Raw genomic sequence first — 27,689 nt, 5'->3', positions numbered from 1 at the left:
TAACATAATAAGGAACACCTTTTCACTCTCACCCTTGAGGAAATTTCAAGGCTTTGGGAGCTGTGAACCAGGAACTGTGGATGAAAGCCAAATATATATATGAGAAATATATTTTAGTCATCTGAATGACCAAATATATTTTTCTGATAAATCACAACATAGCAATAATGCTATTTATAAATCTTAACAGTTCGTACTATTTTTACAAATGAGGCTTGTAGAATTTGTTTTTCTTTTATCAAAGCATTATGTTCTGCACCTGCAGTGAAAAATAATTACCCTAGAGCAGTGGTGAGCCAAGATGATTAAACTGTTCTCTGAAAAGTCTGTGGATAAGTTAATTTAAGGCAATTCTGAACTATTTCCCTTTGACTGAAAAATTAGAAGAAAAGACACTTTAAAGAAAATGGCAGTTGTACTTCTGCCATGTGACTCACAGAATCTGGTTAAATGAAGAAACTTCTTGTGAAACAGAATTAAAATATATGATCAGAAAAGATAGGGTCTTTGACTAGGTGGTTGCACACCTCTTTTAAAGTGTCCCATCAATATCAGTTACTACATGACTGTAAAGGCAAGACTGGACATGGAGCAGGTTTTCTATGATGCAGCAGACCGGGTGTAGGGTAAGAAAAAATGTCAGGCTTTTCTGCCCTCCTGCCATCAGGATAGATGATGGATCCTTGCGGTCCTGAATGCATGCCTGATGGCGGACACCTGGAGTAGGGTGTGGGCATAGGTAGATGGAATTCACCTGGGCTAAGACTGGGCTTTTAAGGGCGGCGTCACGGGGATGCCAGTAGAAGCCGAGCAGAAGCCGAAAGAAGAAGCGGAGGAGCAGCAGAACAAACAGAAGAGCGGAGAAGCAGAGAGAAGGCCGGAGAACCCAGATAGAGTGAAGACTTGCTGGGGGCTGAGAGGCCTGCCAGCCTCCCACCCCCGCCAGCACCCCTGCCTGCCGTGTACCTGGTAATCCCAATAAAAACCTGCAAAACCACTGAGGACTCTAACTCCTCCTTTACCCGGTCTGCATGGGATCAGAAAACCTGCACTGTGCCTGTTACTGTCCCTACACCAGGTAAAGGAGTCAGAGTCCTCAATGGTTTTTGCAGGTCTTTTATTGGGATTTTACCCAGTACACAGCAGGCAGGGGTGCTTGGGGGCCGGGAGGCTGCCCTTAAAAGCCCAGTCTCAGCCCAGGTGAATCCCATCTACCTATGCCCACACCCTACTCCAGGTGCCTGCTATCAGGCATGCATTCAGGACCGCAGGGTTCCGTCATCTGTCCTAATGACGGGAGGGCAGAAAAGGCTGATACTTTTTACCTTACCCTACAATGGCCACCCACAACTTTCTGGAACAAATCTAAAGGGTTTAGGTAATTAACATGTATAGGGTAAATGGAAGTAATCAGGTTTTTTCTGACCTCACCCATTAGCATCAAGAATGACACCTGTGGTCTTACACGCGTGCCTGATGGTGGGCACCTGGAGCATGGTGCATGTGTGCATAAGTGGGCACACCTGAGCCAAGAGACAGCGCCTCTAAGGGCGGCAGCAAAGTATGGGGTGGCAGAGGACCATGCAGTAGAATGTAGTAGAGACCAGAAAGAGTAAAGATTGCCAGGGGTTAGGAGGCTGGCAGGCCTCCTAGCCTGTCCTGCACCTGGTTGCCTCACTACAACTGGTATAAAAAGATCATTAAAGGCCTAAAAAAGCCATCGAAGGTTCCAGGACGCCTCCTTTACCTGTCTGCCTGGATCATAGAAAACCTACTCCATGCCTTGCTGACACTACAACATGCTAGGAAACTAAATCAGGGCACTTTTAGCTACAGGTAACAGAAAACCCAATTCAAACTAGCTCAATAAAAAAATTCAATGTAGGGGCCTCCCTGGTGGCGCAGCGGTTGAGCGCTGGGTTGCGAAGCTGCCCGCGGCCTCTGCGGCGCCGGTTCGATCCCCGGCTGCTCCCCGGCCACCAGAGGAGGATCCCACATGGTGCGCAGACCTCTCCTGCCGCCCGCTGCTCCCCTCAGCAGTGTACTTCGGTCCTTCTGCCTGCTCTGCTCCCCACTCTGGCTCTGGTGAATTCTCTCACCCTCCTGCGCTTCTGACTGTACCCAGTGCATGTATAAACAAAAAACAAACAAACTAAATAAATAAATAAATAAATAAATGAAACATGCCTCTATAAAAAAAAAAAAAAAAAAAAAAATTCAATGTATTCTATCTATAATGAAAAAAACAAAACATAGATAAGTAGACTCTAGGATTAGTTGATTCACAAGTTCAACAATGTCCTCAAGGACATCATTCTTTCTTACTCTTAATTTTTACTCTACAGTGCACATATTGCTGTCACATCCAACTTTAGGGCCAGGTCCTCTCATGAAAATAGCTGATTACTAAAAAAAAAAAAACAACTGAATTATGATGCATCCTAACAATATTCAATGAGAGAAAAAGACAGTTGCTTTTCTTTCAAACAGAGTAGGAGTAAGCACCTCCTTGCATCCCATTGGTAGAAATTAACTCAAGAAGGCCCATTCCTGACCCAGTTCATTGTTAGGGGAATTATGTTATAGTTATCTCATATGAATTTTCTGGGATAAAATGCGTGACTGGGGAGCCACCGCAATGTCATCGTCTCATTTTTCTCCCTCCCATGCTCGCTCTCTTTTATAATAATGACACATTTAGTAAGACACACACATCTTAATTGTTCAGCACAATGAGGTCTTACCATTGTGTAACCCATGTAACCACCATGTAAAACAAAATACAGAACATTTACATCACCCCAGAAAGTTCCCTCATGCATTTTGGACTCTTCACACCAAAATAGTCTGGCATATTTTAATATAAGGTTCATTATGAAGCTTGTATTTTTCCCAGAACACAAAGAAGAACAATGGTGAAATTAAAATCTCAGGGAAATTGTTTTTTGATATAATCCTTTCAAAATTGTTTTCTAATTAGCATAATTACTATGAGAATATTGATTATCTTTGGGAAATTCAAAAGTTGCTGTTTTCCAATTGCCAGAAGGCTGTATGTGTACTGAGAAGGCTCTGTCAATGGATTCACTCTCCTTCTGTACAATTTCAGAAATTCAATTAATGAATCTAAACACAACCACTGAGCTTTAGTTCATAAGCGACTTGATTTATAACAACTACATATTTGTATTTTAAAGTGTTACTATTTCTTGAAAGAGATTCCAATGTATTTTCATTTTGTCTCTACAGGTATACTTACATATTATAAAATTTTAATGAAACTGGCTTAAATTTCCATGACTAGAAATAGAAGGATAATGGCCATCAGAGAAGATATTTTTAACCCATTTCTTCCTGTCACCCTTCTTAAATGTTCTTTTTTTTTCTTTTGAGCACTGGAAATACACTCAAGAAGATGAACCTGAATAAAATTAACTTTGTTTTTCACTCTTTTATATTTGTGTTCCCAATAGTCCAATAAGGTTTAGATTCTATCAGAAGTACTCAGATATGCAGTGGGCAATTGACAATTTCTACCTCGGCCCTGGATGTTTGGACAACTGCAGGGGCCATGGAGATTGCTTAAAAGAACAGTGCATCTGTGATCCAGGATACTCTGGGCCCAACTGCTACTTGACACACACTCTGAAGGTAATGGTAAAAGTCGCTGAGAGAAACATTTACCCAAATTGCAGATCACACCTTAAGAACACAGTGTGAGACTAATGACTAAGTCCAAGGTGTAATTCTGTATTGCTTTCTCTGATTATCTTAAGCTACATGCCACTTTTTTTTTTCCAGACATTCCTGAAGGAACGCTTTGACAGTGAAGAAATCAAACCTGATTTATGGATGTCCTTAGAAGGTGGAAGTACATGTACAGAGTGTGGGATTCTTGCTGAGAACACTGCACTGTATTTTGGGGGATCCACTGTGAGACAAGCTATTACTCAGGATTTGGATCTCCGAGGGGCAAAGTAAGTTAATGTTTTGTTATTTTTATCATGACATAGCATTTTGGCCCCAATGCAAAAAACATATGTGTGGAAGTTGTTATCTAGGATTTGAGTAGACTGTTCTGATGGACAATGTGTGCTTCCATTCAGATTCCTGCAATACTGGGGGCGCATTGGTAGTGAGAACAACATGACCTCCTGCCATCGGCCCATCTGCCGGAAGGAAGGCGTGCTGTTGGACTACTCTACCGATGGAGGCACGTTTCAGGGATTAAAGTCATGCCTTGCAGCTGCATCCCACATTCCATCCAATGGCCCTGGGCAAAACTTTGCTGACTTCGCAATGCAAATAGTGGAAGTTAACACAGGAAAGCTATAGATCTTGCTTATATTACACTTTCCATTTGTTAAGCAAATTCTACCAAAAAAAAAGGATAAGAGAAATTGTATTTAAAAAATAAGCCCCAAACTTTATGAATAAGGAAAAATCTCTATACTTAAAAGAAGTTTGATTATAATTGATATAATAAAATAAATTTTGTGTGGTTTTCCAAGTAAAATACAATCTTATAAACATTTTCAAAACATGTTTTTAAAAACTTGTGTGTGAATAAGCATGTAATAAATACTATAGAGAATCTGCAAGAAAACTTTATTGTGAAAAAAGATAGTTCAAATTTATGAATCCATCATCTATTTTAACAAAATTCTCTTTCATTATTTTAATGTAGCTGAAACCAGAACAGTAATACTATGGTCTTTAGAAAGGCCATCTATCAGCGTTAGCAGATAGATCTCATTCTTAATAACTAGTAGATAAATAAATAGAAAACCCAGAGGTATTTAAGGTATAATAAAAGTGCTTTCTTACATAATTTAAGCACCCCCACCTATAGTCTTATCAACTGATAGTTTCTTTTCATTTCAACAAATCAGAAGTTGCATAGAATTATAATAACTACATTTTAAAATACTAGGACTTCTTGTCTTGACACATGTAAAACATGGATTATGTCATAATTTATGAGAAATAGTGCATGTAGGAATTGAGAACAAAATTTTGAAAGCAGAAAATAAAATTGTTTTGACTTTAGTGTTTCCACTTTTGGCCAAGTACTACTAAACACTCATCCCCTGATATCATCATCCTTATTTTAATATAGTGTTTATAAGTAGTGAACACTCATTAAAGTCAGCAAAATCAGTTTATTACCTGGATTGTACCAGCTATAATAGACTGGTGGTTTGTGAGAGGTTTTCCAGTTATGTTACTATGTTGGCATATTTGTTATTGTAGGAATTACTTGGACTTTGCTTCATGAAATGGATTACCAGAAATACATTTCTGTTAGACATGACTACATACTCCTTCCTGAGGATGCCCTCACCAATACAACTCGACTTCGCTGGTGGCAGCCTTTTGTGATCAGCAATGGATTTGTGGTCTCTGGGGTGGAGCGTGCTCAGTGGGCACTAGACAACATTTTGATTGGTGGAGCAGAAATCAATCCTAGTCAGCTGGTCGATACTTTTGATGACGGTAAGAAGCAAGATGTTCAATAATCTTCCGTCTGAAATTTTCATCTGCTTATGAGTTTTATGAGCCTTTGTCTTCAGATGAGTTACTACATGAGAAGCAGTTAGAATAGTGCCTAGTGCATATTCACTGCTCAAAAAAAAATTAGCTATTATTTTCCCCAGTGGTTTATAAATCAAAGTTTGCTACTTATTAAAATATCAACAAGAGAGTGTAATAATTCCTGCTAAAGAAAAATGTCTGACTAATATAATTTTAAATTTCAATACCCCCCGCATTTTAGTTTCTTCGGGAGTTTCTGTACTGCAGAGATATATATTGCAACTGGTTTAAAAGTGTACCAAATGGTGCCAGTTACCTAGACTAACAATGACTTTTTAAATTTTGGCAAATAATTGTATTTGCATTTAATAATCTTTTCTAAATATGACTGCTGATTTTGAATTTATATATTAACTAACTGAAATGAAAATCAGTCTTAAGGAATAAACAAAAAGCTAGAGCATAGATAATTAAGTAATTCAACAATAAACCAATCAGATCAAGAAAATAACATGCCATATTGCTTTTGATTTTCCTTCACAGAAGGCACTTCCCATGAAGAAAACTGGAGTTTTTACCCTAATGCAGTAAGGACAGCAGGATTCTGTGGCAATCCATCCTTCCACCTTTACTGGCCAAATAAAAAGAAGGACAAGACTCACAATGCTCTCTCCTCCAGAGAACTCATTATACAGCCAGGATATATGATGCAGTTTAAAGTAAGGGGAAGTGACTCTTCAAAACAAAATATGGCATTACGTTTGGGAGATAGGGGAATGTGTTTGGGGAGAATGCTTATGTGGAAAACTATAAGAAAATGATTGATTTTGTTCATTAAAAGAGACACTATCCTATGAATAAGTCAAGTAATCTTTCACAAAAGCCTTTATCAGGTAGCATTATTTGAACACAGATAAAATCTGTGAGTATGTTGGGATATAACAAGAAATGTAACTGTATAATACCTCATACATGTAATACTGAGTTCAGCTTCCATCAAACCATTTTGCTTCTTGATCTACACATTTTCATTATGGCTTTCCATTTTCCCTTTGTCCCTGACTTCCAAACAAAAACTTGTACATTAGGTCAGATGGAATTTCCCAAATCCTCAAAAAATTAAAAAGGATCCTCAAATCTTTTAATATATTTTATTTATATGAAAAGGATAGAAGTTAAAGCTTAGAAAGTAATTAATAGACAGTGTCAATAAGGCAATAAACCAATATCAATTGATGGCTTTACTACAGAACTCACTAAAAAAAGTCATTACAGAAATGCATTTTATTACTAGAGCACTAGTGATAAAGACAACGATGCATTGTTCTAATGCCCTTGTATAAAAAAAAGTGCTAAAATGTTCATTAATAGTAAAAATCCTTACTAGTAGGAATAAAAGTATATTCACAGCTGGGATGAAGGGGAAATGGGAAGTTACTTAATGGATATAGAGTTTTAGCTTTTTCAGATGGAAGTTTTGGAGATGCATTGCAAAAAATTTTTTAGGCATTCACTCTTCCTCTTCGCTATGTTAAACTCTACTTCTGAGACTAGAAGGTGAAGTAAGTTTACCAAATGCTGCCACTTCCACACTATTGTTAAGATAGTTATATAAAGGATATTCAGAACTATACCCAGAGTTACATCACCCCAAATTCCAAGTCATGTTCCCTAAAAGTGGAGGCTTTCCCTCTAGGATGGTCCATATCAAAGTTATCTTATTTGACTGTGTCGATTGGGGTTTCCTCATTTGCTGCTTCCAACAATCCAGAACAAAAGAGATTGAAACTTTTTCTTTAACCAAGTCAATTTTTTTCAAGTTTGTCCCAGAAATTTAATAGTGTCAGCAAAACTACATTTTTTAAAGTTGCCATAGACCTAACACCACATCCAACTGATTTACCCATTCCTCCTGTTTCTCTTCCTCTCCGTACCATTGCCAGTGCTGTTCTTGCCATCTACAGCTTATAAAATTCTCTTTGCCCTTGACTCTGGGTTCTCTGCTGGTTCTCTTCTTTTCTTATGCCACTATCTCCTTGATATTTACTTCTTTCTTCTTCATAAATATTATCATTTCAGTACTTCATCTCAACTTTCTTCTCTTTCCATTAGTAGTCTCACCTCTGGGAATTCTTCCCATCTTCTCATTTTAAGTATTATATCTCTAAGAGCAACACCCAGATCTGAATACCCAGCCTTTACTAGTTCACTAACAGTTAATTTAGTATTTTTAATAGCCTGTGTACATTTCTACACCTTTGTCTCATTGACATCTCAATTCAGTATCTCTGAAAATGAACTTCATATCTCCCCTCCCCACATCAACTCCTCTTTCTGATTTTCCTTTTTGTGGTGACAGCACTACCTGTCACCTATTCACCTCTTTAAATTTTAAAGTAGTCTTTAATTTTCACTTTCAACTTTACACATCTAATCAGTTGCTTCTTCCTTTTCAATCTAATCCCCAATGTTTTTTACACCCATTCCATCTTCTCTCTTCACACTAGTCCCACCCCCATTCTGGTCCTAATTAAATCAGTAGTCCATTACCTAGTCTTTCCACCTTTCTTCTTGCTCAAAGCCCACCTTTAACAGCACAGATTGATCTTTTCAAATGACAGCTCTGGGTGTGTCATCCTACTGTTCATAACCCCTTAATGAGTCCCTAATGTATACCAAACTGAGGTCATTCACCTTAGACTACAACTCATGGTCTGCCAAACTCAACCAATCTTTCTAACCTTTTCTCCCAATATTTCACATAGTCTACACTTGGACCAAAACATAATCGCATGCTGTGCTCTAGACATGGCACAGTGCTTTCCCACTGTGTCTCTGTCTCTGCACATACCCCTTCTTCCAGCTCAGTGTCTTTCTCCTATGACAATCTCTCAGATTCTTCCCATTCCTTGAGCACATGTCACATACATCATATTTTATGAATTATTTTCTAATTCATTTAATTAAATATAATCTTTCTTCCTATGAAAAACCAAAGCATTTTATTTGTATCTTTTCTGATTTCCAATTCCATTTTTGGAATGTGTTTCTTATCGCTCTGAAATCAGGATTGGTTTTTTTTAATGAATTATTTTATTTTATATAATTCTTACATCATTTTTCATTTTTGTATAATGTATGCATTTTCATTTTGGTTATATTCCCCATACAATTCCCACCCCCTTTTTCTGACCCTAATCCCTTTTCTCCTCCCCCCACCCCCCAGTGTAGTATGTCTCTGGTCTATAGTTGCTTGTTGATTTTGATATTTACTTTATTGCAATAGGTCTTTCTCCTGGTCCCTTATTTAGATTTTCTAAATTCCTGCTATGAGTGAGACCATCCAGTATTTTTCTTTTTCTTTCTGGCTTATTTTGCTGAGCATGATCCCTTCCAACTCTATCCATGTTGCTGCAAATTGCATGAGTTTATCTTTTTTGATTGCTGAGTAATATTCCATTATGTATATATACCACATCTTCTTGATCCAGTCATCTATTTTTGGGCATTTGGGTTGTTTCCATAGCTTAGTTATTGTAAATAGTGCTGCTATAAACATAGGGGTTGAAACCGGGATTGTTTTATTGATGAATGTTTGATCTGAAATTTTTAGCACTAACCTTCCCCAATATCAGCAGTGAAATAAGACTTGTTGATTAAATAGAAGATTAGGATTAAATCTGAATTACCAGATTTTTATAGCATTTTATGCATTATTGATCATTCAAACATTTAATTGCATATACTATGAAAAGCTGTTATTCACATGGATGTAGGGGAAATTCTAATAATGAATATTAAATAATTAAAATTTCCAATTTTAATTACCCATAAAAATTTAATAGTAACGTTGGAGAAGTTAGAATACCAATGAAAATGTCTTGAACCAGTGGTATTTTTTTCTTTCCATAAATTCTCCATATTACTTTCCTATGGTCAATTTATAGTTCCCCAATTTATGATTACTATGTCATACTATTAAGAAAATAGAAATAGCATTTTTTAAACTTCAACTCTCATCTCCACAGAAAATATTATGTCTTTTTTTTAGAACTCAAAAAGAATGTATTCTTGGTGTTCTGGTAGGCTATTTTGTAAAATTTTCTCTGAATATTTCTTGGTTCAGAATTATAATGCAAAAAAATAGGATCTCTGATTGATAATAGGTATCGTTCAGTCTTGTCTGATATGCATTAATGATTTGTGTTTCTTTTAGATTGTTGTGGGTTGTGAAGCCACTTCTTGTGGTGACCTTCATTCCGTAATGCTGGAGTACACTAAGGATGCAAGGTTGGTGAATAATTTTTTTACATTTCTTCTAAACTTGAATATGCAGCTCAAATACTCTATTTTTAAAATTTTTTATTTTAACATTTATCATTTTTCACATTTTTTGACAATATTTGCTTCCCCTCACCCCCTCAGATTAAGTTCCTATAGAATCTCCTTCTCCAAGGCACCTGTGCGCCATCACCACAGTCCCCTGTGCTCCTTCCTCCCACCCTCTCACCCCCTCCCTCTTCTTCCCCTGCAGTATGTCTCTGATTTATAATTGTCTGTTTTTGCTTTGTTGTTTTTTGTACTGTTATTCAAATACTCTATTTTTAAGGTAACTGCTTACAGAGGAACAATCTTATGTGTTAAAAGTGACAGTTTATGTGTATTTCACATGTATAGATTTCATTCATATAAAATTCACACATATCTCTTATTTTCAGATTTTCCTTCAATCAAGAAAAATCAATTTCATATTAGGCTGTATCTGACAAACTTTATGTTTTAAAATATGGAGCACAATGGACAATGGTGGAGGGTTGTGGGTGCTTTGATGTTGGCTGTGGTGTGGTAACATATGCCTCTAAGTCATACACCATGTTCCAAATCAGTGTTTCCTCAGTAAAAAGTAAAATAGGCAGGCCTCCCCTGGTGGCACAGCAGTTGAGCGCTGGGCTGCAAAGATGCCCGCAGCCTCTGCAGCACTGGTTCGATCCCCAGCCGCCGGCAAGTTCCCACATGGCGCGCAGACCTCTCCCGCCGCCCACTGATCCCCTCAGCAGTGTACCTCGGTCCTTCTGCCTGTTCTGTTCCCCACTCTGGCTCTGGTGAATTCTTTCACCCTCCTGCACTTCTGACTGTACCCAGTGCTTGTATAAATAAATAAATATTAAAAAAAAAAAAGTAAAATAGGCAAGACACTAGATTTGTCTTCAAAGTAAAAACTGTCTTTTATTCCTGTTGCTCATTTTCAACCAAACTTCAAAAAAAAATTAAATCAATAAAAATCTGAATATTGTTCAGCCAAAGTTATTATCCCCTGAAGCATAAGAGCAATGCTGAAAAAAGTCTCACATAGTGCAGTCACCTTATGAAAGTATTGAAAACCCAGTCTCCTACACCAATTTTAAAAATGAATTATAGTGAGTAAAGTTAAGGTAGACAGAATTTGATCAGTGGACTCCAGACACATTTCTGGTAATAATATCAGTGAGAAGGAGCCATTAGAATGCACCACCATGCATGCTATTATTTTTTCCTATTATCTGTGAATATATTAGTGTGCTTGTAAAGGTTATATGAAACAATTTTCCATTTTTCTTTTCATTGTCTGTACTTCTAAAAATATATCAGAAATTGACATAAAAATATCTCTATTTAACCTAACCCCAAAATATTACCCTGCCATTAGAGAAGATCAACATTTTTTTTAAAGAATTTTCTAACACAAACTCTTTGGTTTCTTCAGGTCTGATTCCTGGCAGCTCGTTCACACCCAATGCCTACCTTCCTCTTCAAACAGCATCGGCTGTTCCCCTTTCCAGTTTCATGAAGCCACCATCTACAATGCCGTCAATAGCTCAAGCTGGAAAAGGATCACCATTCAGCTGCCTGACCATGTCTCCTCCAGGTAGGCTGCATACAGTGGTAAACTGTGAAATTATCTGGCAATAGTGACCTGAGAACAACTGATAAAATGAGGCCCGAGTGTTAGCTGCAACTCTAGTACTCTCTTCCCACCTCTCACCAACTGATGCCCCAAAAAAACTGTGTGTCCCAAAAATAAACAGGAAGACATGGGATCTTATTTATAAGTGATTTGTACATCTCAGATTTTCTTTATACTAAATACCACAGCACATGCCAAACTCTGTCTTGGGCCCCAAAATCACAGATGACCAAAGACCTATAGTTGGCACCGTATCAGCCCCAATGTCCTGTGTTCCCCAGAAGCTGCACATCTCATCTCAGATACATATTTCCTCTGGGGTGTGCACTTCTGGCTGGGTTATACAAAGCCAAAGGATAAACATAATGGAGTGTAGTCATCCTAGAATTAGCATTCCTTTTACCCCAAGATTGGAAAATGATATACTACTATAGAAAAAGTACTCTCAGATTTACTGTGGTTTGGAAAAGGAAATTTTCAGAAAATGCACAAGCTTCCAGAACTGGAATTTTAAGGAATATTCTGAATCTAAGGGGACTCACCTTTTTCAGTCAGGTGCATCAAGGAGAAGTTTGGGGAGCCCTTTTTTTTTTTTTCACAAATAGTCCCCATTCACAGAAGCTAGAAGCTGGGCATAGCCATGGAAAGTAACAGCACACTGAATCCCTTCTGCTTTTTGTGGGATTTTCAGTGCAACACAGTTCCGCTGGATCCAGAAGGGGGAAGAAACTGAGAAGCAAAGCTGGGCGATTGACCATGTATACATCGGAGAGGCTTGCCCCAAACTCTGCAGTGGGCATGGATACTGCACTACCGGTGCTGTTTGCATCTGCGATGAAAGTTTCCAAGGTCTGAATCTAGACTGATGAATTTAAACTTTAGACAAATGAACAAATATCATGTCTCACAAGGAGTCCTAAGTGTTTGGAATTTTCCCTTTCCCCTAATCCCAAAAACGATGATCTTTTGAATTTGAATCTTTGTAAACATTTATAAAAGCATTATTTCAAATCAAAGGGAAATGCAAGCACCCACATCTATCTCACTTAAAGGCCAGTATTCAGCTCAGTGATCTGAGAGACACTTCCAGTTTATTCATTATTCATTTATTTGTCCCAACTTCATTATTGAATATCTTGTGTTGCTAATTACTGTGCTAGGTGCCTGAATCCAACAATGAATAAAATACAAACTCTGCTCTCAAAAATCATCATGTATAGAGTCCTCCACAAAGGGGTGGAGAAAAATTAGGTTGGCTTCTCCTGCCAGGGTGAACGTTCCCTCCTGAGACCAAATAGGGTAAACAGACAGATGCTGTGTTTTTTAAAAAACAAACTTATACAAGTAGTAAGTACATTAGCCCCTACATAGTTTAGTAAACAGTGACCCAAAAATAATGTTTTTTTTTCCAACAAGATAAGTCAATAATTGCTAAAATAAAAAAGAAATACTAATTTCTGGGAGTCTGTATCTGCTTGGTGTTTTGTTCTTACAGTAACAAGAATGGATTAAATCTGAAATTGAATACTTGTTCTTAATCTTTGATGATTCTACTTGTTCCAAGTAATTTTGGTGGTTGTTCATTTCCCTCCAGGTGATGATTGTTCTGTTTTCAGCCATGATCTCCCCAGTTATATTAAAGATAATTTTGAGTCAGCAAGAGTCACTGAAGCTAACTGGGAGACCATTCAAGGTGGAGTGATAGGAAGTGGCTGTGGGCAGTTGGCCCCCTACGCCCATGGAGACTCGCTCTATTTCAATGGCTGTCAGATAAGGCAAGCTGCCACCAAACCTTTGGATCTCACTCGAGCAAGGTAAAAAAAAAACTTCTGTTGTGCAGACAAAGAATTACTTGCAAGCCTGTCGTTGTCCACTGCCTATTAGGTATGATCATGAACTCCTGGCACAATGTCACTAAGCAGTGGAAACTTAAATATCGTTTAAATTTGGTATGAGAAAGCATTTATATATTTTGCATCTCATAATTACACTTTGCTTAAAAAATTAAAAATAAATAGAGCAATGTTTTGCTTAAATTTATTGTAATTACCTTGTATTTCTTCGCTCATACTTAGTGGTGATGATGTAGGCATAAGCCTAGAGAAAGGTCAAATATAAAAAATTGGTGTGTGTTAAATCAACACATTGTTCACCTTAAACTTATAACGTTATATGTCAATTATATCTAAATAAAGTTGTAAAATATTTCAAGTTGACTCTGGATAAGCTATATGGATAATTTAATGTTGACTAATTGCAAGCGTGTAAATATAAATGTGCATGTGAAGTAGATTTGTAATATACCTATATTTAGCATATGTAGATACAAATAAAAAAAAAAAAGAAATAAAGGATTGATGGAATGGACCTTTAAAATTTTACATGCTGGGGCCTCCCTGGTGGCACAAGGGGTTAGGCACCACACTATGAAGCAATCCACAGCTTCTGCAGCATGAGTTCGATCCCTGGCCAGCCAGGGAGCTACCCACATGGTGAGGCAGACGGATCCTGTCTCGCCCACTGCTTCTCTCAGCAGTGTACTTCAGTCAGTCTGCCTTTTCTGTTCCCTACTCTGTCTCTGATGAATCCTCTCACCCCCTTCATCTCTGGCCTGTACCCCAGCTCTTGTATGCATAAATAAATAAATATAAATAAATAAATAAATAAATAAATAAATAAAATTTTACATGCTACAGGAGCTGCAATCTCTGAACAGAGATTGTGCAAATCAACAATGGAGGTAACAGAGAAAAAGAGATTCCAGGAGAGTTGAATCCCCTCCTGCCCTTCTCAGCCCCACCGTCTTCACCAGAACAAGGACAGCTTTTTTTCACTGTAACTTGTAAAAAGATTCCAAGGCTTTGTGAAGATTGCAGAGTATTAGATTATACTCACTAAACGCTGAAACGGTTCAGAAACTATGCAGATATTTGAGAATTAGATGTTTGGTTAATGAGGATATAGATGTTTACTTGAAACTTTTCACTTTGGAAAATATTAATGTGTTTTGTGAAACAGAAAGGTAGGTTTCGGGGCCTTCAATAGGATAAACAATGAAAATGTAAGAAAATTAATTCCTGTATAATAACCATGAAGATGCCAAAAGTAATTGTGACCACCCATCTCCATTTTTTAAAAAGACACACTTAATCTAGAGACAACCTGGTACTTTCCATAAACAGTAACAACTAACTGCTGAATTAACAGTTGCTGACCATGTTATAAAGTAATTTTGTTTTAAATTAGTTTGCAGTTCTAGGTTAAATTCTTCATTTGACCACCTACACTAAATAGAACTGCTCAATTAATCCTTAGGAATCTCAGGATGATAGATTTCCTATTTTTAAAAATTCTATCTTGTAAGGACAAAGATGCCTATGAGAAAGCAAAAGGACATGTCAAATAGAACAGCAGACACGGTGCAGAGCCTGCGTGTCTGCCTCACTTTTCCCTCAGCTCTGATCTCGACATCCTTTCCTAAAATAGACATGATGATTTATCTTTGTCCAGATGCCTGCAGCTTAAAGCTATTTGTAAAAAAAATCATGCAGCCTAAATACTGTGGCTTTATTCCTTGTCCTCTCTATGTCCTCAACTGTCTATTTGGTCCATAGCATTTTCAGAAAATAGAAGATGTTTCAGGTAAAATCCTCTAACAAGATTTCTAACATCATGAAAAGAGAAAAGATTTTTGAAAGTCACAATTGTTTTTTTTATGTAGAAAACCATTCTTCTGAGGTTATTCTTCACATGCATGAGATGTATGAAAGATAATATAAATAAAAAAATATAAAGTTTATTGTTAGTGTGACAGAGTCATGAAACGGAATGCTTTTATTTTACCTATATTATAAACTCAGAAATTATAGCCTGTGGAACAGAAAGATTAAAAAAAATGAAGTATAACTCCTTTAATACTTTGTTTAATTACAGAAATAATTTTATTTATTAAATTTATATATTTTCTTAAATCATTGTTCATTTTGTACAGTGTTTGATTTTTCTCCTCAGGTGTAGTCCCATAGTTCTCCCACCACCATAGTACCTATGATCCATCAGCATATTCCCTTGAGCTCTCCCCTCCCCTGTATTTCTGATTTTTGTTTTTGTTTTTCAGCAAAATCATGTTTGTTTTACAAATTGGGAGCGCGGCCCAGACAGACAGCTGCAACAGTGACCTGAGTGGCCCCCACGCCGTGGACAAGGCCGTGCTGCTGCAGTACAGTGTCAACAACGGGATCACCTGGCACGTCATTGCGCAGCACCAGCCCAAGGACTTCACACAGGCTCAGAGAGTGTCTTACAATGTCCCCCTGTAAGTGGCCTGCATGGAAAGTCCTGGTCTTGTGCTTGATTTCTGTGAACCAGAGTTTGAGTTAGGAGTTCAGTGAAGTTACTGAACCAACACTGCAAAAGTAGGTGGTGACAAACAAGACTTACCAGATCTCCAAAGTTGGGTTACTGCTTTCTATTAGAACAACACACAAAAAGGGAAGCCAGGAACAAGAGCAGGAGGAAATAGAAAACACAAAATGCACAGGCACTTCTTGCATAGTTCCCTTCCTCTAACCAGTATTTCTAGTTCTTTAGAGAACAATGTTCTAAATTTTCTGCTGGGTACACTAGTTTGAAAACTTTCTGAGTCCAGGCAACCATGTCAGCTTTGCATAGCTTCTAGCACCGTTCCTTTCACACAGAAGACATTTTTGTCAACCAAATGTTTTGCTCTTCCAGGTACTAGTGGAGCAAGGGGGAGAAAAAAGATAAATGTAAAAGTATTGCAAGTCCAGTGGCAATAAAATTTAACATTTCTCAGAAGAGTACTATGACCTATGCAACTCTAAATTCCATACCCAAAGTTTTTGCTGATTGAGATTATCCATTATATTTGAAGTCTGGGTTTCACTTTCCAGAAGGCTGTCTCTTTTCTAGTGTCTAATCTTTTTGTCCTTCTGTGACCCAGGGAGGCACGGATGAAAGGAGTTCTTTTGCGCTGGTGGCAGCCACGCCACAATGGAACAGGTCATGATCAATGGGCTTTGGACCATGTGGAGGTCGTCCTGTGAGTATCTGACATATACAGCATCTTGTGTCGTTTCAGCAAGGTTTGAAATTCCTTTGATATGGCATGCTCCTTAAATCAGTCAGAAGTGTTCCTGATGAGAAACCCCCTCCCCAGGATTTTGGTTTATATTCTTCAGCAACTGCGAACTATAGCTCAAGTCGACATGAAATAACAAAGCCCCAAATGTGATTGAATGTGCCTTAGAAAAATTCAGTAAGCAAAATGTTACTTTTTAGGATTTTAAGGATCTGACAATATTAGTCAAATTGGATCAAATGAAGCCTCCAGGTTAATGGGGAACAAGGTCTTTACCAGATCTGGGTTGCCTTATAAAATGGAATGAAAAGACTGTGCTAGATGATGTACAGATTATCACTAGAAAGTATGCCTAATTTCAAACACCTGTCTTACCCACAGTTGCTTGAGGCATTCTCCCACTGAATGATATGGTTGCAACTAGAACAAAGAATTTGTGATTTGAGTGTTCTCCTGACCAATCCCAGTTTTTCATAAGTTAAGGGTGTTCCCCCTTATGATTTCTCCCATATAATAAGGTTGTGACTGCTCTCACCTAGCTGGGTTGACTGTTCCACGGAAGGATGACTTGCTTTTTCTCTAACAATCTAGTTCCTGTAGAAGGGGAATGCTTATGTCTCGACGGGTTCGGACTGATGGCTCCAAGTGGTTGGCAAGGAGAGGCGAATCTTCTCGGTAGATAGGTTCAAATGTTCATTTTGTTTACCAAATCAAAAATGAAATCAGTCCCTTGGCTGATTTCAGTCATTTTGAAAGCAAATTAAAGTGATTAATTGGTAGGAAAACTACCAGATTTGTTTTCTCTCAATCATAGCCATAATCTGAATTTTTCAGTCTTGAGTTAGACCTCGTCTTAGTTTTCACTGAGGCACCTGCTTGCATGGCATCCATATCAACCCCCAAATCCAAGAGCTACCCAGACCCTACACAAGCCCGCACTATGCGCTCTGCTGCTTTGGACAACTTGCTGGGCTCTGCCTCCACAAGACAAAGTTGAAATGTGAAGTAACAGTCCAGACTCATTTGAATCTATATATGAGGCTGATGTTTTGCTTAGGTATTGATGTCCTCAGACCACATTATTCCAGGAGAGGAGAATAGCCTGAGCTTCAAAATGAGTACAACTATGTCAGGTCGGAGAGAGAATCCAAATAGTATAAAATCAACCCTCCAGTCATTTGTTCCTGACTACTTTCCTTTCAGAGCAGTGCTTCTCAATTTGAACATAAGAATCAATTGAGAGTTTTTTTGATACATCAATAAATGTCCCAATGCCCAGGCCCATTCCTACAGATAATTTTATTTAAATTGATCTGTAGTGAATCCTGAGCATCAGCCTTTTTAAACGCACCTCAGGTGATTCTAATAAACTGATTAAAAATCAAATTTAGAATCAATGACCATTTTTTATCTCTCAAATCTCTTGCCAAGACAATTTACATTAATGGGGCTTCTGTGCCTGATGATGCATCACCAAAACTCCTATAGAAACTTCAAAACTTGACAGCTCTCAAAAGAAGACAGGATCTTAACATATCATGCAATGGAGTAGATATTTCTTCTCCCACCCAGCCAAGCAATTACAAATATCTGTTTTAGATTTCAGAGGCATTTCATCACTAAAATTCCCCCTTTAACTAAAATTAAAGAGCAGGTTGGGACAGAAATGCAAATATATCCCCCTAGTCTGAAATATCCCCCTAGTCTTGAAAGCAGAACTCTTCTCTGCTCCCTGTTAACCTGCATCCTCAGAAACTCTGGGAGTCCCTAGGAAGTCTTTCCACATAACCCCCAGTGGAACCTTCTGGAATATCTGGTGTTGGTATTATTTTTATAAGCAGCTACCAATATCATGATATTATTAATATTACAATAATTGAAATACCAGAAACCTGTTATTACTTCTATTTCCTAGATTAATAACCTGTATTTGTAAAGACTTCACTTTTATTCCATCTCTAGAAATTTAAGACTTTGAAGAATCTATTACTTACCAGGTACCTATCTGCTCTGACACTGCTTTATTGTCCAAAATTCACAGGGCAATATAATATTGATGCATTTTTTCTATGTTTTTCAAAAAAAATACATTATGACTTTTCCGACAACCCAATATTTCTTATGAAAAAAGAGCATTGCATATAGGCACAAAGTTGTATCATTTGAGTATTATTCTTTATCTTTCAGTGAATAATTTAAAAATTACAACCTCATACATACCATCATATAATTTCATGTATTACATATATTTTATGTATTTTACATAAAGTCATACACATATAACTTTAAAATCAAATCCTATATCTACAATGACATTTCAAGCATTTATTAGAATTAAAGGACTTAATTTATTTTCATTCTTTTTTTTCATTCTTTTCCACCCGACCCTTTCAAAGTACTGCATGAAGTTGAGTTGTTTAAAAAATAAAATAAGAAATTTTTTTTTGGGAATTATGTTTTAGATGTTTTGCTCTTACTATTTCTATTTCACTCTACCCTTTCAAAGTACTTCTTCTCCTAAGAGTCATAAAAAGTTTTAATATGCCATTGTAGTACCACAAAATAGTTACTTTAACTCTTTCATTTGATGAGCTTAAAATTGAAAAGGAAAGTCCCAGAGAATTCAGAAAAATAAAATGTAACAATTTCCCAGAGTGTCTTTCAACCACTGAAACACAAAGAGCTAACCAGAGTTCACCTCACAATTCACAAATATTACTAATTATGACTTTGCTACAGCAGATGCATATTTTGAAATAGATCCTATTGAATAAAGTCATTATTAATTCAAAATATTCTCTTAATTAACTATACTATAATAACAGTTATATAAAGTGACAATGTTAACTCCTCAAGTATGAAGGGGAGAACAGATCAAGGTGTATATCTAAACATATGAACTCTATCTAACTGAACACCACAAATAGCACTAATAATATGTTTTTGCAACTAATGGTTGGGGTGTACATTTTTAGAATGTACTTTCTTTTCTGAGTAAAGATTGGCCTTATTCTATCTCTAATGCCATAGTCTTGCTTTTGTGCGTGTGCACTAAGGACACATGCTAAAAACCCCTAGAAAGAAAAAAATGTGGTCACGCATGGTATCTTGAGTTTAACCTCAGTGCTGCCCATATTAACCAAGAAGACATGAGGTTGATGAGAATAAATTTAATACTTTTTAAAATATTTCAAGGTTTATGGGTGCTCCTTAAATGAACAGGACACATAATATATTTTTAATTTAATAGTTTAATTCTAAAATACTCCATGTGGAAGGATTTGAGTTTCATAAATATGGATATACAGAATGACAGTCCCATACCATCAAGAATAAAACCAGTTTTCATATTTAACAAGCATTGTCACTTATGCCTTATGCTTAAGAGTGTGATCTTCCCATTCTGATGATATTTTTCAGTAAAGCCTGAACATTAAAAGGACTTCATGATTAGTTCCTGCTAATCTGCCTTAGAAAAGATGAACCGAATTGACAAATCACATTTTTCCAGCCTCACAAGCTTATGAAAAGTCCTCATTCCATAAAGTCAGAATGATGTAACATAACACAATCATTGATGATTGAGTGTCAGAAAACCAATTTCTCTCAAATCGTTCGCTAGTGTAGAATGTTTTCCAGTAAATGTTTGTGAATACATTTGGGCAGATCCCTCACAAGATCCATGCTGGTGGGGTTCTTCTTAGGATAAAAGAGAACTCTTTGTCTTAACCTTTTTTGCTGGACACTCATACTTGTATCCTAAGAATCTCCCTCACCCAACTATGCATTTCATTCACACATCACATTTCCTGTGTACGTGTCTAAGTCACAACCTGTCATGTGTATAATGAAGTGGGCCAATTTTTGCATGTGTACCTTGAAAGCAAATTGCTCAGTAAAGAGAGCCTTAATGAATTTATTTACTAAAAAGTGAATTATTACCACATTCACTGAAATTGAAAACCAATAGTTTGCTAACTATGGTCTTAAATGCATTTATCAGATTTTAATAATATGGGTCCCATCATGACCATCCTTTCATGCTATTCATTATCAAGATAATGTCACATTTTTGGCACAAATGATTTATGGAGATGAACATATTACATTTGTTGCAAAGCATATTTATCCTTTATTAAATTTGACTGTGTTATCTGATATAGAGGACTTCTGTATTTTTAAAAGCCCTTTCTTTAATATATTCAGGAATAAATGTTTTCTAAAATGTAAATAATTTAAAAATCAGATAATAAAATTAATAGTTATTGATTTATTATCTTAATATTTATATTTTATATGCAACATTTATGCCAAATGTAGTATTATAGTCACATGTACCTTGACATATGGTTATGAGCAAATATTGCATGTTGCATTACATAGAAAATTAAATATATGTATGTATTGGGTATAGAAGAATAACTTCTTAATTTCTATTTTCAAAAGAGATGAAAAATCCTATATTGCGTCTAAACCTGATCAGACTTTTATGACTAATCACAGTGCTGCATGCATTGAAAGGCACTTTTTAACTTGTGTTATATTTCATTATTTGCTGTCATTGGTTTTCCACTAGAGTAAGGTAAGTCCTCTTGCTAAATCTGGGGAATTGTTTACTAATAGTTTCATCCGTGTCACCTATGTTAATCGAGAGGTTTTATAGAACAACTTTGCAATCCAAATAAAATCTTGAAAACAAATTTATATTTGATATGGAGATATACTGGAACATTTGAAAACTAGATCATGTAAACTCAGAGTTCAGCAAAATTGCAATAAATCTCTAATGTATAAAATAGTGGCACAACAGCACATAATTGCATCACTGGGTCACAAATATGATTTAGGTAGGTCTTTCTCTATGCCGGGCATTGTATAAGGTGCGTGAAGTGCTCACAGTTTGTAAATTTGTTCTGAGGGGAAAGTGAAAATAGAAATGTGGGCAAAAGACCTAGAGGCTCTGATTAAATGTAATGCTTTCAAAAGAGCATTGTGCTGGAGATACGTGAAGTGCCTTGAAGTCTCAATGCTAAATTTATAAATGAATGGACAGGAGTGGATTTATTCATAATACTGTGAGTTCTAGATACTATCCTTAAGTAAGGTTGACCTTCTTAAATATATATTTACATGTTTCCTCCAATGGAGGTGCTTTAAAACTTAAGAAGGTAAAATGGTCATTACTTGTTGAACTGCATATTGTACTAGAAGTTTTAATCTAATCCTTCCAACTTTCTAAGCTAAACTTTATCGAATGTTCTCATCTCCATTTGGCAAAGAAAAAAACGTTAAATCTCAAACATGTATGAGTTCTTCCTTCTATATTGATATAAAGTATTATTTGTTATATCATGTTTTGATAAAAATTAATTGCTGATCTATAAAAATACCTCAATTTCTATGAGCTCAAATTACTTCTACCAAGTATCCATCTTCCCTGAGCCACTATCTTATATAAAGAGTAAAATCTCAAAAGAACACAAAGTCACTGGTTCTTCAAAGATCTTGCACTATCTAAATTTCCTACACAAAAAGAACAAAGTATTTTATAATTCCATATAGTACCTAAATGCCTGAATTCCTTTAAAAACTTTTGTCAGCATTTCCAAGAAGCCATTGATGTTCATTTTCCCTTCTTTCAATGACTTACTAAAAACAGGAGCATTAAAAATGGACCTCATTCTATCCACAGCCAAATGAAATGGATATGTCAAGCAATGTAATTTATATGCCTTGGGATGAATATTACCTGCTTTCATTAAACTTACAATAAAAATTACTTTCTCTCCTGTAATTACAATGAAGAAATAAATCTTTAAAATTCCATTGTACCTATTATTATTATGGTTAAAGGTTTCTATATTCATCTACATATAGATAGCTATATGTTTCATCAAAAACAAAAAATAGTTTCACAGCTCTGCTCCACACATAAAAAAAGAGTAAATATGCGATCCTTAAACTTATTTCAGATTCTCCTAATACCCAATCATATAAGTTAAACATAGAAGCCACAATAATTATTTAATAATCATGTCAGTTTATTATTATGATCATAGTGTCAGACAGAATTTTGGTATAGCTTCCCATGCTGTTTGATCCTAAAAAAAGCTCAGAAATTGTGAAAATCTGCTTCATTAGATTCCAAACAGCAGAGGCACTTATGTTTTACATACCAAATTACCAGCTAATTGCGAGCATGCCTTGAAAATATCACCACTTTTAATGTGATGATATAAAAACTAGATAAATGTAGTAAATGCTGTGTGTGCATATTAACATTCTCAGAGATGCAAAGATTTGCTACCAATACATAAATTTATTAAAGGGTATTCAATAAATCAAATGTCCCCTAAATTAGATGTAAGCTTCCACACTGAACTGATTAAGATATGAGAGATCTGCAACCATTTATATTTATTTTCTCATACATAAAAATGGAGAATTTAAATCAATTCCATAATAAGTAAATAGTTACATGGAGATTTGCTTTAAAGTTACTAAGGACATACATCAATTTTTGTTATAATTAAATGTTCCTTTGTTCCCATATATTGAAATTACTTTCATGTCAGTCTAGTTTGCATTGAAATAACTAAATATCTTAAGTTTTCTGAGTTTATCTTTTTTTATGTAAAATATTTTAAATTCTCTTTCAGTAACATAACTTTAAACGTGTATTCAACAAAATAATTTTCATTGCTTTAACTTTGCAATTATTCCTTATAGTTAAAGAGTAATGATTTACAACAGGAATCCAATCAGTAAGTCATCAAAGGTCAACAAATATGCCTCAACCCCCCCATGGGTGAGGCAAGAGGCTCAGTGCTGTGGTATGGGGGGTGGGGAGGGTTGGGGGACAGGCTGATACACCAACAGAAGTTTAGTCATGGGGAGCCAAGATATGAACTCAAATCTATTCAGAGCAGAAAATGAGCACTGTGAGCATTCAGGATGGGGGTGGGGGGTGGAAATCATATCTGGAGGGAACAGGGAACGGGCAATAAAGGAAATGTGACACTTGAAAATTAAGTAGAAATTTAGGAAGTGATATTGAAGATGGGTCAATGAGGCAGGTAAATGAGGCAGACAAAAAAGGTCAAGGTGAGTTTGAGTAAAGCAATCTGTATAGGACATAGTGGGGAAAAAGACTTGAGAAACAGGAGTAAACATGCAAAGGACTTGAAATATCTAGCTACAATAGATGTCGCTCCACAGATAAAAGGATTATGAATTTATTTTCAGCAAGATAAAGCCTTTATTTGAGGAAAAGTTTACTAAAACTGGTGTGAAATCAACTGTATGCCTGTATGGGAAGATACACACAAACACACACACACACACACACACACACACACAACTCTGCATTCAGTAATACTTCCTCTGTATTTCAAGGTTTCTTTTTGGTGGTTTTTTTCCATAAGGGAAGAGAATGAAAAGGCGAGTTTAGAGGGCCACTCACAGGATGAGAGTGAATGTTAATTCTAGTGTTTTGTGAATTAAGACATAACAAGACCCTTTCTCCCAACACTTCATTAGTTCAATACTTTTAGGTCATTGTGCTTTTTTTTTTAATAACTGGACTTTGCATAGGCAACAGTTGGTACTCATAGCAGACAATAAATAATGAATAAACTCATTTCATCCTTCAACCATGATATGGAAACTCATGAACTTAGTTGATAAACATAATATTGTCAATTAGGGGAGAGAGGAGAAGCAAAGCTACCTGAAGACAGACATATTGTTATCCCTTTCTCTGCAGTATCTTCAGAGTATATTTTTTCTTTCCATTCTATAATTTCTTGCATTTTAATAATTTAGAAATCCAGGGTGGAAAATTATTAGCACTTCACCTTATTCCATAAAATATGTGTCAATGTTATATCTATCTCTTTATCAGGTTTTCACTACAGATACTATTGTTTGACTAAACATATCTGATAAAACTCACTTTTTATATTCTCTTGTGTGAGATTTTATAAATTTTCTCTTCTAATGATTAAACTTAAATATAAAATCATTTTAAAGCTTATTTTATCTCAAAGGTGCTAGTATAATATACCTAAGTATGATAATTAATATACTAGATGTAAAATGGTATCATTTTACATCTTTGCATATTGATTATTAATAACCCAAAATAATACAGAGCTCAATGCAAAATTCCCCTTTCTCTCCTCTTTACCCTAACTCAAGTTCATGGCATGTTGACCTTCATTATGGAATCTCATCACATGACATTATCCTATTCCAGATGCATTTTATGTTTCCATGAAAATAAAGGAAAAGATTTGGGGACTAAAGAGTATTCAAAAAAAGTGAATTTGGAAAATATCGATAGGCTCACACTTAAATCAACACTTTAATGCCTCATTTGGATATATCCAGTGTGTGAAAGGAGTATGATTCTTTTCAGTGATGTTAGATAGTGATCCTTTTTAAAGTATGTTTTCCATTTAAAAACTTCAGCAACTAGGCATCCCTGGTGGCTCAGGGGTTGAAATCGCAGCACTATCAAGCTCTCGCCAGCCACTGCAGTACGAATTCAATCCCCAGCCAGGCAGCAACCACATGGCACAGCAGACCTGTCCTGACTCGCCCACTGCTCCCCTCAGCAGTGTATTTCAGGAGATCCACCTGTTCTGCTCCCCACTCTGTCTCTGGTGAATCCTCTCATCCCCCTACACCTCTGGCTTTCACCCTAGCTTCTATGCATAAATAAATAAAAATAAATCTTAAAAAAAAAACATAACTTCAACTATCTCTAATAGTATTGCACAATTTCCTACAGATTCCTAAAATCAATTTTCAATATTTTTCTCAGCTTCATATAGCATTTATATATGAATGTGTATATGTACCTACTTGGGAGAAATATATACACGTGCATATAATTATAGATACAATTAACTTTCTTAGTATTTTGTGATCTTTTTTTCAGTGGAGTGTCTTTCATAAGGTTATAGAATATATGCTTATAGAATATGACCCCAGCTGCTTATTATTGAGGAAGACAATAAAATCCAACATTCTAAGAAAAACTTGTTTCATTTTGTCCCCAAGACTGCCTAAAATAAGGTCAAGCTGATTCAGCTAGCAAGTTGTCTTTTTCTTGATTATCTTGTTTTTTAAGATGTACATGAGAATGTTTGCTAAAGGAATAAAATTTCCTACTTGTTAAAGATGTATTTAAATAGGTATTGGGTTCAACACATGTTTTCTCTCAAATTAAATCCATTCAAGTAAATATTTTCAGGAAGAACTCAAGAATAAAATTAATCCAAAAGCAGTTTCAGTCCACACTTACTATAAATCAAGAGAATTTTTTTTCTGTTCTAGAGCTCACTCATGAAAAGCAAGAAATTTCGAGACAGAGGCAGTGAACAAAGGTGTCAGCCTTTATTCTGTCCCAGGGTGGTGATGTCAGCATGACCTATTAACCCTGAACATTTTCAAATAAATAACAGGGTAACTTAGGAAGGACCTAGTCTAGATTGTGCTTTCAATGATGGGACTTACATATTCTTTCTCCTTTCCCTCCCTGCCTCTATCCTTCTTGATTTTAACAGCACTCGCAAACAAAATTACATGATGAATTTTTCACGACAACATGGGCTCAGGCACTTCTACAACAGAAGACGAAGGTCACTTAGACGATTCCCATGAAGAATCAAAAAGCTTATTTTTCCTTCCAACATGTGATGTGTTGCTTTCCATTATTTTAAATCTCGCACTGCATCTGATATCAGGAAATATCTGTGAAGGACTTGACGATTAACTGAAAGCCCTTCTCAAGACCAAGTGTACACCACTTCCCCACACTGTGAACTAAGGACAAGTGACTTATTTTCTCATAAGTAAATGTCTTCATGTTGATGTGTCTGTGAAAGTTGTGATCTGTTGTAATATCAGTTACAGTGGCAGTATTGAAAATAAGAAATAGTTTAACAGAAAAAAAAAGTTTAAGCACAAAAATTTAAGAGATGTTATGTTTAAAAAATGGCATTTAGTACAGTATTTAACATTCTTGGTCACAAAGCTATTTAAGTGGACTGTATTTCAGCTATGTTTTATATGATTAAATTATCATTGTTTGTCTTTTTATGTATTCTCTTCTACAATATAACACATTGACACTGTATTTACTTCTTATGTTGCAATATTTTGCTGCTGAATTTCTGGCTACTTATATCCTACAGAAAATTCTTTGAAATACCTATTCAAGAAATAGTTGTAAAGATATTGTATCTCCTTTAATATGCTCCTTAAAATGTATGTTGGTTTAGCGTTGTTTTGTGGATAAGAAAAATGCTTGACGTTGAAATATTTTCTACTTAAAATTTGTGGATGAAGGCCCTGTCTCCCACAAAGGAGTTCCCATTTCCTTGTCTAAAGATTTTTTAAAAGTGTTCTGTGGCTGATTTACTAACAGTAACTGCCATTTTGTGTCTGTGGTAACAGAGTGATTTGTAAAACAGTGGATGTTTTCATTGTGTTCTCTTTGTGGTTGTTTTTTTGGCGGGTCATATTCATACCTTCTGATGAAGTTGTACTAACACCAGCAACATTATAATGGCCCTGTAGCCCTGAAGTCTCTATTAACATAACTAAAAGGTTGCACTGTAGGGTGAACCAAGCTAAAAGCCCATGCTTAAATAAAAATTATGTCCAAAAGCCATTTGAAGTTCAGTTGTCTTTATTCATTTTTAATTAATTTTGTGTTGGATTTGTAACCCCCCTCAAGTTTGGAAAAGACAAGGTCAGTTTTTGTTTCATCTTTCATAATTGCAATATGAAGTCACACATTCAATTCAATCATTTTTCTCTTACTCAGCTTTTTCTGTTAATCACTCTATCATTTCACTAAGAAAAGTCAAGGAGAATTTTGAAAATTATTCAGCTCCTGAGAATTTTATTAGCTGCTAACACAATGTCTGTCTCATAATAAGCACTCAAGCATTCATATATCTGCTGTGTGTCTGCAATATGCCATAATAGCATAAGTGGGGACTTAAATAATTAGATGTTTATTTGCTTTGAAAATATAGGCAATTTGAGTGGAACTTCAAGTACTGTTGGCTCAAATGATTTATCATGCTATAGAAG

At 36.0% G+C, this 27,689-nt stretch overlaps 1 protein-coding gene across 1 annotated transcript in view; it reads left to right on the top strand.

The window, feature by feature from the left end:
• RELN (reelin) overlaps nt 1-27,261 on the top strand; it is a 436,933-nt gene extending 409,672 nt beyond the window's left edge. The window contains exons 53-64 of the mRNA XM_037511284.2: nt 3,474-3,651; nt 3,802-3,977; nt 4,107-4,213; nt 5,254-5,496; nt 6,079-6,254; nt 9,752-9,825; nt 11,279-11,440; nt 12,171-12,328; nt 13,074-13,293; nt 15,597-15,794; nt 16,443-16,541; nt 26,153-27,261. Of these exons, the coding sequence (XP_037367181.1) occupies nt 3,474-3,651; nt 3,802-3,977; nt 4,107-4,213; nt 5,254-5,496; nt 6,079-6,254; nt 9,752-9,825; nt 11,279-11,440; nt 12,171-12,328; nt 13,074-13,293; nt 15,597-15,794; nt 16,443-16,541; nt 26,153-26,249 (1,888 nt within the window). The 3' untranslated portion in view covers nt 26,250-27,261. The remainder of the gene's footprint in view (nt 1-3,473; nt 3,652-3,801; nt 3,978-4,106; nt 4,214-5,253; nt 5,497-6,078; nt 6,255-9,751; nt 9,826-11,278; nt 11,441-12,170; nt 12,329-13,073; nt 13,294-15,596; nt 15,795-16,442; nt 16,542-26,152) is intronic.
• The last annotated feature ends 428 nt before the right edge of the window (nt 27,262-27,689 follow it).

The sequence above is a fragment of the Talpa occidentalis genome, unplaced genomic scaffold (assembly GCF_014898055.3).
Source record: "Talpa occidentalis isolate TD23 unplaced genomic scaffold, MPIMG_talOcc4v2.1, whole genome shotgun sequence".
Classification (NCBI taxonomy): domain Eukaryota; kingdom Metazoa; phylum Chordata; class Mammalia; order Eulipotyphla; family Talpidae; genus Talpa; species Talpa occidentalis.
Note: the sequence above shows the minus strand (reverse complement) of the source record. Positions and strands in the feature narration are given on the sequence as shown.